General features: G+C 39.9%; 1 protein-coding gene across 3 annotated transcripts in view; it reads right to left on the minus strand.

Moving 5' to 3' along the window:
- Window positions 1–1,243: 1,243 nt before the first annotated feature.
- The window catches only part of LOC146667438 (atlastin-2), a 40,024-nt gene continuing 28,062 nt past the window's right edge, over window positions 1,244–13,205 (minus strand). For 2 of the 3 annotated variants that reach the window (XM_085409130.1, XM_085409127.1), the window contains 6 exons: window positions 11,236–11,363; window positions 11,051–11,107; window positions 10,678–10,749; window positions 9,954–10,385; window positions 7,054–7,068; window positions 1,244–3,601 (listed from right to left, as the gene is read on the minus strand). In XM_085409130.1, coding sequence (XP_085265256.1) covers window positions 3,491–3,601; window positions 7,054–7,068; window positions 9,954–10,385; window positions 10,678–10,749; window positions 11,051–11,107; window positions 11,236–11,363 — 815 coding nt within the window. In that variant the 3' untranslated portion in view covers window positions 1,244–3,490. The remainder of the gene's footprint in view (window positions 3,602–7,053; window positions 7,069–9,953; window positions 10,386–10,677; window positions 10,750–11,050; window positions 11,108–11,235; window positions 11,364–13,205) is intronic. The other variant, XM_085409129.1, reaches the window with a different exon arrangement.

Raw genomic sequence — 13,205 nt, forward strand, 5'->3', positions numbered from 1 at the left:
TGAAGTAATTTTACCTCAGGATGGCCAGTCACCGCTTACCCATGATTCAGCGAAACTCACCCGAGGAATCCTGCCGGACAACGCCAAATTGTTATGGAAAATCTTGAATGAAAATGCACCCAACAGGCGAGCGTGCCTTTTGAAGTGAGGTAAATGGCCTATATTTGTATAGCACTTTACTTAGTCCCTAGGGACCCCAAAGCGCTTTACACTACATTCAGTCATCCACCCATTCACACACAGGTGATGGCAAGCTACATTGTAGCCACAGCCACCCTGGGGCACACTGACAGAGGCGAGGCTGCCAGACACTGCCGCCACCGGGCCCTCTGATCACCAGCAGTAGGCAACAGGTGAAGTGTCTTGCCCAAGGACACAACGACCGAGACTGTCGGAGCCGGGGCTTGAACCGGCAACCTTCCGATTACAAGACGAACTGCCAACTCTTGAGCCATGATATTAAAAAAGAAAAGAAAAACTGCAGGGGTTAGGAGTGACACTCCTAACCCGTTTTTCTGAGGGAAAGACATCACCCTGAACCCTTTTATACCTCCCAAACAAAGAACATTCCACAGCAGATCAATTATTAGCAGATCCTTATCTCTTCAGTCTAGGAACAGTTCCGACCAACCGTCATCTCCTCTGCAATAAGATGTCCAGAGCCCTCAATAGGAAAATGAGTCTGCTTGCGAAGGTGCAATAAAACTTGGGCCCCACTTGTGATCACATTCCACAGGAGTACAACTGATGTCAAGAGTGAGCTTTCTATACTGAGTACAGAAAGTGTTACTACTATTACTAAAATGATGTGATTAATACACAAACGAAAGAAATTTCCAGTACATCCCAAACTTTTGAGCGGTCGTGCGTATGTGCAAAAAAAAAAAATCTGTGTAAAATTTACACAAGGGGAAATGTCTGAGACATTTGCTAAACATATGACTTTGTAATGTTAATACTGAAAAAACAATTCACATTCTCTTAAACTCAAATGAAATTTCCTTCATAAAACAAAATGTAAGTATAGAAACATACATATAATCTTCTGGTTGCTAAAGTCAGCATGGACATTAAGCTAATAAACGACAGCAGACGTTTTATCATCTAACAAATATGTTAAGTGATTATGTTACAAATAATGCAGAATCTGGACATGGAAGTACTCTATGGTTTTTATATTTTCTTCTCTACTTTAGACAAAAGTAGTCTATGGTTTAGGTAATTTGATGAAAATGGTATTTTATTGTGCATTTAGTTTGAGTTACAACAGCATTCAGATATCAGTCCAGCTTTTCCATGTTGGCATTGGTTGTGCCAACCTAGAATACCATTAGCATTTTCAGTGTTACCTCTTCATTAAAGGAAAAAAAATGTAAAGACAGAACACCACCGGTATGTGTGTTGAAGAAGTCTGATTTAATAGTGTATTGAAAAATAAGTTAACTTAAATAACTTTAAATACAACATAATGGGGAAAAACAACAGATTATAAACATTCTTTGCCAGCAAGGGGTGAAATTGCAGTGCTCATGTAAGATAAATTTACACACACACACACACACACACACATATATATACATATACACACACACACATATATATACATATATATACGTAGCATTCCTTTACATCTAGTGATTTGAAATGAGGTTTACCACCCAAACGTTCTGCCAGCTAAAAAAGTCTAGAAAATTTATGTTTATAAAGGTTTATATTTCATACACATAGCCTGTGTGTGTGTGTGGCAGTAAAAAGAAGTACACTGTAAAAAAACAAAGAGCACACAGTGGTGACGTTGTGGATGGAATGGTTACAAAAGAAAACTGATCAGTAAAGCAAAGTTTTATGACCTCTGACCCTGAGATCAATGCCAACACTTGGAATGAACCTGCCATTCAATTTACAGATTTTGGCTTTGAAAATAGAAACACTGGACCCACCAATCTGGACCCACAAAGTGTTGTGTTACATATATGCGATGCAACAGATCGAATGGCAAACAATTCAATTTTTTGGTGTTTTACTATGTGGTCTTGGGTGGTTTAGAAACAAGAGGAGCTGACTCAGTCCATCAGATCTGCCAAGATAAAGAGGACAACGAGGAATGATGAAGGGAAGAGAGCTTAAGTTTAATAATAAACCCCCCCAAAGCTAAATAATAAAAATACTCTACATTGCTAACCTGAGCTACACTGGAGAATAAAAATGAAAGTTTTACTCAAATACTGGCAGTCAGGTTAAGAGGACCAAGTAGCAGAAAATGTATAGAAGCTGGAGATCCAGACATAGATAAACTTAATAGCTGAACATTTAGTAAGACATCTTTCTTGGTAGGTCAAGTAGAGAGCTGGAAATGTCTCAGATCTGTTGAACAAATATTTTGGTCACTCTATGCTAGTCTGCACTGCAAACATACATGAGTCTGATATCTCATATCTTGCTGTTGGAAAGCAAGCAGGACTCTGACAAAGCCGAGTATTAAAAATAAAGAGTATCTGGAGGTAAACACGTCAAGTCATAATCCACTTAAAACAGTAAAAAAAATAAAATAAAAAAAAAGAAGAACTGACAGACACTGTCTTTTGTCAATCAGTACAATACACCTGCAGATCATTCTACTAAGGTGAATACTTAAGTGCTGAGCTGGTTTTATCAAAACTTTGCTTCCTTTACTTTCAGCTCTTTCCCAGATCCAGACAAACTAATTAAGGTAACTATAGATTACTATCTGAACTAGCTTGATAATAAAATTAAAATCCTTTCTTAACCTCAGAAAATAACAAAAACAAAAAAACAAACAAATTGCTGCATAACTGTCATTTCCATCTTTTTCAGAAAAGGTTCAATTGAAGTAAGACTTTAAAAATCACTTAATAATGAAGAGAACTGGTTGGAGCCCTGACCTGAAATCATGTTTGTTCATGTCACAGGGTTATTTTATTGTATACACCCTACATAATGTGGATTGAAAGTTTTTATGGCTGATATATGTTCAGCAGAGTCACAAGAAACACTAAGAGAGTTTCTACGAGTAACACTGTAAACTTTGGTTGTGACAACTATTTGTATTGCCGCCCAGCGACACAGAAACCTGATGAAGACAAGAGGAAGTACCGCAAAGAGAGAAGTGAGGAGGGTCTGGTGACATGCTCTTCATACATACATTCAGATAAACGGGGATTAATAATGTGCAGTCATTATTTGACAGGTAACCACACCTGGTATAATGGTGTAAGAATGGCCACCCACACTAAGAATCATAACCCTCGTTGAGAATAAAATACATCATACCACTTTGTTCAGAACTACAGCGTGCCCTTAAACCCACAGCCAGCATGGCGAGGAACCATCATCTATATCCAAAAAACCAATCTATTTATACATTTCAAATCATTTTAAAACAGGGCAGAAGGTGGATGTGACAGGAAAAGGGAAGAGAGAGGGGGAGAGGAAAAAAAACCCAACATGACAGGGAAAACATGGTGTGCTGCTAATTTTTCTTCTTGATGTTGTTGTTGGAGGTGAGCCGGGGCCGTGGTGTTGGGATAAAGCTTCCAAACAGGACTCGACTTCGGGCCACCTCAAAGACTTTGGAGAAGATCTGGAGGAAAAGGAGAAGGAAGAGGTCACATCAGACTTGAAGTTCTCTATGCATTGGGTAACACAATCTCCACTTTGACCAACTCTGCTCGAGCTCAAAATCCCATCCTCAACGCTGCAGTAATTATTCATCTTTTATCCCATTACAGTTTAATATTTATTTACCAATCACATACAGCCAGCTCTGGCTCATTTTACAGCAGCCTTGATGTCAAAGTGTGTGCAAATAATCATGTTGCTAGGCAACCTGGTATGCCACAATAGCTGCTTTATACTGTTATATTGTTTCTATGGTGTGAAAATGATGTCCTGGGTTGTTTTAATTTTTTCTTCTTTTGAACCCTCACCCCTCAAAAATCAGTATTTGATGAATAAGCCCATTTCAGTTTCACTCAACACATAACGTAATGAAATCAAAGCTACTAATTATTACTCCTGTACTGTATGCGCAATCAAAACCGTTTACTTTTGTTAAATTTTATTAGGCTAACTGGACTTGTTTGGAAAGGAGGTAGCTGCTGTCTCAATATAGCAGGATCACTTGAGGCTGGGTCTAAAGGTGAATATTTTAAAAGTGTTATGGACTGTTAAAATGCTGCACAGCATTAAAGAGCATTTTTAGAACCTGGTACAAAGAATGGTGTTAGCCTCTTGCTCCATAACAGCTGTTTTCCAAGTTATCTTGGAGTAATATAGGTAAAGCTTTATGTTGGGTGTGTAGTAGTTTGACAGGTGTGCCACCAAATGGAGCTATAGTCAGCATCTATCTACAAGGATTTTTATACATTATTAAAAAAGGAATTATATGATGCATATTATGGCTCGAGTTTTGGGCAAATCCCCAAGGAAGGCATCACCAAGAAGTGATGACTGTACGTTACAAAGGTTAAAGACTGTTGCAAATATATAATTGGTGGTCAGCGTGACGGATATACTGGCATAAATGCCACGGAATGTCAGGAGAGGAGATCGGAAGAAATTCCAGATGATGAGAGAACTGGAACACTGAGCTCTAGTGAAGCATGCTGTGATTTCTAGCATTGGAGGTAATAAGTTTAGTTTATTTCACTGGATCAACATCGTCCCGTGCCCTTCCCTCCTGCTGCTACTCCTCCCCCTCTCCCTGAATTGTACAGTTTGATGGCTCAGGGAACAAAGAATTTTTAGCCCTGCTGGTTCTGCTGCTGGGGAGGAGCAGCCCGTCGCTGATCCGGTTTCTCTGTGGTTTGATGACAGTTAGCAGAGGAAATTTCCAGAGTACTTTTCTCTGCCACTGTTACCAGAGAGTCAGTCTAGCTTCATGCCAACCACAGAGCCAGCCTACCTTCGCCAGCCTGGAGGAATCCTTTTTGGATGTACCACCCCTCCAGCACGCCACCACGTAAAAGATCAAGCTGGCAACCACTAACTGGTAGAACATCCACAGGAGTTTCCTGCAGATGTTTAAGGAGTGCAGAGACATGCATGACACATCTCTGAGTTGTTAAGTCTAAAGTGCATAGGGTGAAGGGAAGAGGGGCCAGCACTGTGCCCTACGGTGCACCAGTGCTGCTCAGTCCTTCAGCTTGACATACTGTGGTGTCTCAGTGAGGTAGCTGCTTATCCAGGTCACCAGGCAGGGGTCCACTTCAATCCGTTCAAGTTTTTCCTGGAACATAATTGGCTGGATGATATTGAAAGCACTAGAGAAGTCCAGGAAAAGTATCCTGACTGTGCAGCAGCCATGGACACAGCAGGCCCAAAGGCAGGGGGACTTCCTGGGTCAAAGCCAGTTCTCTCCTCACTTGGTCTGCAGTTATGCAGGGAGAGGACTGTGGGGAGGGGAGGAGGAGAGGTATGTCCTCTGTGTCAGGTGAGGGTGCCAGTGAGGGAGAGAGACTGCGATGAGCAGGGTGTGGAGTGTGCAGCAATGTCATGTGGAGAAAGGAGTTGGGGGAGGGCACTGTAGTGAGGTGGGACAGTTGGTTGTTGGTCATACCGATTGAAGAAGGTTACCAAGAGTTACTTGGCTCCTCCAATGTCTCCTCTATTGTACCACCCCTCGTCTTGTGTCCTATCCTTTATTCTGTAGGCCACCTTCTTCCCGTTGAGGATAGCCTTGACCTCCTGTGTTATTCAGGAGGTGTTGTTAGGATAACAGCGTACTGTCTTGACAGGTGAGACCGCGTCCACACTGACAGCCTGCAATCCCTTCACTGTCCTCATCATGTGGATCCAGCAGCATATCCCAGTCAGTGGATTCAAACAGTCTCTCAGGGCACGCTCCACTTTTGGAGACCTATTTCCTGATGCAGTGTGTTGAAGCCGACGGCCTTTTAAACAGGAGGTAGGTGTAACTGTGAGGATTTTCTCCAAGACACATACATCAGTCACGTGGTAGTGCTCTGTCTTTACACTCCCCCGAGTGCAGATGTGAACTCCCTCAGCAGATATCTGTTAGCCTGCGGTCATCCTAAGAGTTTTAGATACCTGCATTCTATGAAGGAGGACTACAGAACAACCCAGCATTCCTTTGGCAGCTGTGCAGTAAAATGGTAATGGAGGAGCAGCTAAAGATGGAACTGCAACTATTTTTCAGCAGGACATGAAATGACGGTAATAGACAGGTTCGAGGAATGATGGACAAGGCTAAACAACTATTATTCACTAGAAGTTGATTCCAAGAAGTTGATTCTGTGTATCTGGCCATGAGTACAATTTACAGAGAGTTAAGGAATGGCTGCAATCACGGAATTGTAAGGTGGAGAAAGATCACCATCTTTGCCATGGTGCTGATGGCCATTGATCAATGGTTATTGATCAATAGTTATGACAATTTGCATATTAACGATCATTAAAACTGGTCTTGACAGCCCATTGTTTGTCACTGGTGCTAATTTCAGTGATTATACAAATGTTGGGGAAACCTGCAGGTAGGTGAGACTGAAGAAGTCACTTGGATGAGTGACAAAACATTTCTCATGCTGAAAATGACATGTCCAGAATAACAGAATGAACCTTTAGAGATTTCCTTTTCTGGATGATTGAGCATGCATCAAGACATTAGTTATTATTGTCACTGGTCAGTACCAGACTTACTAGTTGTTTAATCTAATTGTTAACATTTTAATTGATGCTCAATGCTAGTAAACTGTTATGTCCTAAATGTTATGCCTCCCTACCTCCTTCACATCAAAAACACACAATAGGTGTCAATGGGTGTTTTGACAAAAATGAGAACACAACCAATTCGTAGTGCAGGGGGTCAATTATAGACAGAGAACAGGAAGGGGAGTGTATGAGATGTGGCCAAGCTCCTGAAATTCAAATAATTATCTAAATAAAAAGTTCATTGATAAGTCTTAGTGGTTTTGATTGTGATTAAAAATAAATAAATAAATAAAATCTAACATATCTCCCTAGTCCTGCAACTATTAAAAAAAAAGGAAAGATATACGTGAAGCAAGGGCTCACCTTTCGTGGAGTCCTCTGGAAGCATTAAGGGGCAAATATGAAAGATTAATCAAAAAAGCAAGAACAGAAAAACCAAAAATGTCAGAACTATGGTAGTGAAGCTAATTTGGGGAAGGTGGGTTGGAGCACCATGTCAATGTTTCTTTGACAGAAAGCACTTGGAAAAAAGAAAAAAGCGCCTGTATAAATAGCCGCGAATGGGTGAATGAGGCAAGTTGTATAAAATGCTTTGAGTGCTTAGGAACAGTAGAAAAGCACCATATATGAACCAGTCCATTTACGATGTAAATGTACCAGTTTACCATGTACCAGTGTCAGTCACACTTGCGACTAATGCTTCAACTTGTTTAAAAAAAGCAAGCTGTTGCTGCTCCCATTCACAGCCATTTGTTTTTGACTGCGACAAATCTACAGCAAAGCTACAGAAGAATTAATTTTATTCTTTATTGGGGCTGCTACTGAACTATTATTAATATTAATAATTAAAGTTAATAATTAAATAACTATAAATAAATCTACATCCTCAGAACATCTTTTCTGCAGCAGGAAACATTACATCGAAGTACAAAGAAAAACCTCACTTTTGCATACATTTTTTCTTCAAGGTCCTTTAAAGCCTTACAGAAACAGTCACTTATTTAATAGCACACGTACACACACAAAATATACCTCATCTGGGAGTCAAAGCTGTCAGAACCTTCATTGAAGTTCTACGTATACCTTGCACCTTATTGTGTACTGTTCTTGTGTTCTATGCTTAAATATTGAAAAATAAAATATTCAGTAAATTAACCTCCAAGGACCTGGCATCCACATATGTGGACATCACATTTTGGGATGTCTAGACCAAAATACTTAATTTTTCTCTACAAGGGCCTGATATTCACTTACGAGGACAGTATACTGCCACTGTTCTATCAAAATTCAAAACAAATATCGTCATATGTAGATCTCATTTTTCTTAGAAACAAAAATTAGGTTAAAAAAAATCTGGTAATTCTTTGTTTTTACATTCATCAGGTCCCAATCAGCCCAAATAGCAAAGAAAAATTAAAAATGCATGCCATGAAAGAGTTCGGGTCTTAGGAGGTTAAACTCCTGACAAATAGAGGTACTTGAATTTTAAATAATAAAATTTAGACAGTTGATGATGGCAATCACCTCTCACTTTTGAAAACTTTTGAGTGAAGCATAAAAGGTGGGGAGAAAACATTGATATACCATGACCTAAATGAGAACCTACATAAAAAATACTGATATACAGTGATGGGAATAACGGGGTTACAAGTAACGGCGTTACTAAGGGCGTCACTTTTTTCCAGTAACAAGTTATCTAACTAATAATTCCTATTGTTACAACGCCGTTACTGTTACTAAGAAGAAAATACGGTGCGGTTGCGTTACTATTTTTCAACAAGCAGACGGTTGAAGCTGTCTTCAGCTTACCACATCTTATATCAGTTGTACGAAAGTAGCTGTAAGTAATCTGGGCGCTACAGCTTCAAGCAGCTGCGTGCGCTCTCGCAGGCGGCAATCACTTTCTGGCAGACGATGACTTTTTGGCACAACACCTGGAGCTAAGGGGGCAAAACAATCGCATGAGTGCTGCTGTTTGACTGAGGAAGAATAAAGTAGTCGTGGTAAGCCAATCACACGACCACTTCAAGATGACAAAGCAACAAGGTGCCAGTTTTTAAATTGTACTGATAGACCACGTAAAACCAGAGTCATGATAAACAATATATACGTGGCGTTTTTTCCTCAACAGTTTTGTAACGTTTACTGTCTAAGGACAGCGCAGCGAGCACTCTCTGCTTATGACCAAAAAACAAAAAAAACAAGAAACAGCCCTTTGGTGTTGGTGGAAAAATGCACCATGACGACCAATCAAAAATAATATGGCAACATGACATTTGGCTGTTTAGGAAGAGGGGGACGTTTTAGGAGTGACGGCGAGAGAGAGAGAAAGACAGCAGAAAAAGAGAGAGAGCGAGTTTTGAGATGTGAGAGATTTGTGACGTTTAGCGTGTTTGGAGTGTGTAGTTAATGTGTTGTCTTGTGCAGTTAGCGTGTAGCGTTTTGAATATTTTTGCGTTGTGTGTCAGAACAATGAGGCGACTGCGGTCTCCAGGTAGAAAACAGGAGGAGTGATATACCTCCTGCTGTCAGACCTGCAGGTATCAGGCTGTGATGTTCTCCTTTATAGTGGACAGACATTTTTGGAGTGGCACAAATAATTTGTGTGGCATCTTATTGAATGCAGAACAGCTGATTGTTATGTAAATAGTTTGAAATGGTTATTTGAAAAAGGGTAAAAGGTAAATGGACACAAATAACTTTGTTGTTTGCAAAACTTGCATAGGATTTTGAAATTGACCATTTATATTTGCATTTAAAGTTATGAAATATGATTCAATAAACATGTTTGAGGTTGTTACAGTAAAAAATATAACCTTCTCTACTTTTTTGTCTGATTTTAGATCAACTGGGTTAATACAGAATGTCAAAATGAAAACATAACTGTAAATTCAGACACGTGAGGTTGTGCTGAAAAGAATGATACCAAACAAGGCAAAGTAAATAGTTTTTAAAGGTAAAATGTGGAGGTAAAATCAAAAGTAGTTAAAAATGGCCAATTATACCCTGGACCCCAGAGGGTTAAACATTTTTTAAAGTAACGCAATAGTTACTTTTCAAGTAATTAATTACTTTTAGAATCTTGTAACTCAGTTACTAACTCAGTTACTTTTTTAAAGAAGTAACTAGTAACTATAATTAATTACTTTTTCAAAGTAACTTGCCCAACACTGCTGATATACTCAATCAGTTAATCAATCATTCACTGACATAAAGATTAGAAGAAATTTGCACCACTTGTAATGCAAAGATTGTCCTCTCACCTGTTCCCAGAGGGTTTCAGCCACCTGGTCAATGAATCCTCCGACCTCACGAAACTCTCCAGAGTATTTAACATAGGCCCAGATGCAGAGTGCTGTCAGAGCCAATCCCATCACCAGGTTGCACAGCGTGGCCACAGAGCTAATGCCCACAAAGCCGGTGACAACTGACACTATGTACATGACAAACATGACAGCAAAGAGTGTGGCGGGCGTCCGTGCAGCGTAGAAGATGTTCTTTCCATCATTCTGCTTGCTGAAGTTGGCATAGGCCTCATCGAGTTCTGCCTCCAGCTTCTCCTGGTAGCGCCGGCAGAAATCTTCTCCGCCCATCTTCTTGACAGAGCGGAAGCACCGCACGGAAGCCTGCCGTAGCTCCACATGACGGCGCTCTAACTCTGCTGGGGAAATGTATGGTTTGTCTCCACCACAGATCTGAGACCAGGACAGGAAATACAACAAAAAAATTTACTGAATTCATCAAACAAAACCTGGATCTCTGATTAAATGAACAGGAAGTAACAGTGTTTAGACAATGATCAAACTTCTGGCACAAACTCATGTTAACCACATATTTTGTGGTTATATGTGTACTCTTCACAAATCAATCAGAATTGAGAGTCAGGAGTTACATCACTTTAGTCTGACATCCAAGTTCTGAGGTGTCTGGATCTCAAACTCTCCAGATCAGCTTAAATCCATGTCCCTCAAAATGCCATATGTTTACCTGCTCCATGCTTTTGTTGTATATGTCTTTGGATCCTGCTACAGCTGCAAGGTTATTTGCTTCAGCTGTTGCCTAAAAACCAGAGGACAAAACATTGTGCAGAAACAATCTTTATCACACATTAATCAATACAGAAAGTTTTTAATTAAACTGAGATTGAGTGCAGCCTGATCTGAGGCATGTGGTGTTGTTGTTTTCCTTTAAAGCAAATGTATCAACTTGATACTTGATTGAAGATGTAAAATCTTCATAATAAACAGACGCCATTCACTTCTTAACCTCAGAGACACTTACTCTTCTGATTACAGATCATAATGTAAACTGTCCAGGAGATGGAGCCATCTAACAGTGAAACTGAAGGAGCTGAACCAACCTGGAGCATTGATTTGGGATGAGGGAGTTCCTCTCCCTGATAGATCTTCATGTAGGCCTGCAAATACAGCAGTAGGGTAGGGAACATTTTTAGAAATTTGACAATACAATCAACCAAAACGGATAGCTTTTTCTGTGGCTTTCAACCAAGTCTTACATAGATGACTTACTGACGAGTAAACTCACTTTGAAATAGTGCAGCAGATCTCTGCAGGTAATTTTGACTCCTCCAATCTCTTTTTCCACTAGATTTTCTGGAGCAAGCAGCGCTGGAACGAGGTTCAGCAGCTCCTTCTGGAAGTCCCCATCAATATCTGAGTGACACACCAAAAACATATTTACCCCCCACCCCAAAAAAAGTGTATAATAGCTTCTCCTGGTGGAGAAGCACAGAGTTGTGTGCATTCCATGTTTATCCCTGAGGGGTCAATTAGATCCCTCCTGCAAATAAATAATTTCCTGAGCAAGCCAAGTTGTTCCTTTATATCCATATTTTCGCATTTTAAGTAAGACTTGACCAAATATAGGTTTTTAGGTGTTATATTAATTAGATCGTCACAGTCTGTAAATTGAAATTCACATTAGAATAAACAAACAAACAAAGGGTACAACAAATGACACATAATAGCTAACACATCTAAAAAAAATTAACATTACAGAAAAACATGGTGAAAAGTTATAAACTATTTTTGGGTTGTAATATTTGGTTGCACTGACACAAAGATGGCATATAAACATGCACTCCCTGCCAAACAGATTGAAGAGCTGATCATCGACATTTTAAATATTGATCTTACAGCTGGCTACAAAAACGTATACAAAACACTTTGAATAATTATTCTAAAAAGCAGAACAGTCAAAGCTCATCATTATATTCATATCTGCCCCTGATTACCATACCTACACCCTCTTACCCAGGGTCATTTCACTCTTTATTTGCTTTGATTAGTTCAGTACAATCTTCACCACAAAATTCAAGAAGAATTATCCCAAAATACTGTTGATGGCTACCAAAAGCATCTGGTTGAGTTGCAAAAAACAAAAAAAAATCGATCCAGGATGAGGTCAGTCTGGTCTTGAAGTTTTGTGCGACTGCTCTATCTACTAGAAGGTGATGTTTCACCCCTCTAGTGTTCCTACCAATATATAATAAATGGTAAATGGCCTGTATTTGTATAGCGCTTTACACTACATTCAGTCATCCACCCAGTCACACACACATTCCACACACTGGTGATGGCAAGCTACATTGCAGCCACAGCTGCCCTGGGGCGCGCTGACAGAGGCGAGGCTGCCGGACACTGGCGCCACCGGGCCAATATATTATATTATTACATACAAAAACAGAAACAAACTGTCTGTCCTTTAAGCTCAGGTCGGGCCTAGGAGCCCGAGGATCCTATGCACTATCCTAACTATCCTAGGACTGCGCTCTTCTGGACACAGAAACCTGATATAATTCCTGGAATGTGCTAGAGCCGCTCCCCAAATTTGGGGGTCACTGCTCTGAGTGTTTCGATTACCTTCACCTTCAGTGTCTTCTATAGGTCTTCTCTCAGCGTGTTTCCTTTCTCGAGCTTCTTCTGTTCATTCTTCCTGAAGTTGCTTTTGCTACATCTATCACACGGCATTTTTTCTCTGTTTGTTCACTACTACTATATGCATGCATAGTTACATATTATAACATGTAACATAACATTACATTACATATTCCTCCACTCGCATAAATTCAACAAACTGCACACATAGAACTCAGCAGCCATGGATAAAAAAGGAAGAGTTTCTACTTTCCAAGACATCCTGCATGTTTGTGCCCTTGCAAGTACCTCTGCTCTGAGAGATTTTCAGGATTAAAGCATTAAAATACTGACACCTATGACACTTTTCACTACTTCCACTGCTACACTACAAACAATAACTGCTGATAGTTAATTTGGCAAAAGTCATTTTCAAAATCGTAAATGGTACATAGACAGTGGTTTAAAACAGTTCTTGTGTTGCTTCCACAGTGTAATTTAACACAATAACCTTAACTGTCCAAAGTGAACAATCACTTTTCTTTTGGGCTTCCATACAGTCAAAACTCAGGTGATTTGAGCGAGCTTGATTTGGTTTCAAGAACAAAGAGTTACCATCAAGAGCATAATGGAGCAGCC

This window comes from Rhamphochromis longiceps, linkage group LG6 (genome assembly GCF_057381845.1).
Source record: "Rhamphochromis longiceps isolate RC_006_pf linkage group LG6, R_longiceps_female_GT1.1, whole genome shotgun sequence".
Classification (NCBI taxonomy): Eukaryota; Metazoa; Chordata; class Actinopteri; order Cichliformes; family Cichlidae; genus Rhamphochromis; species Rhamphochromis longiceps.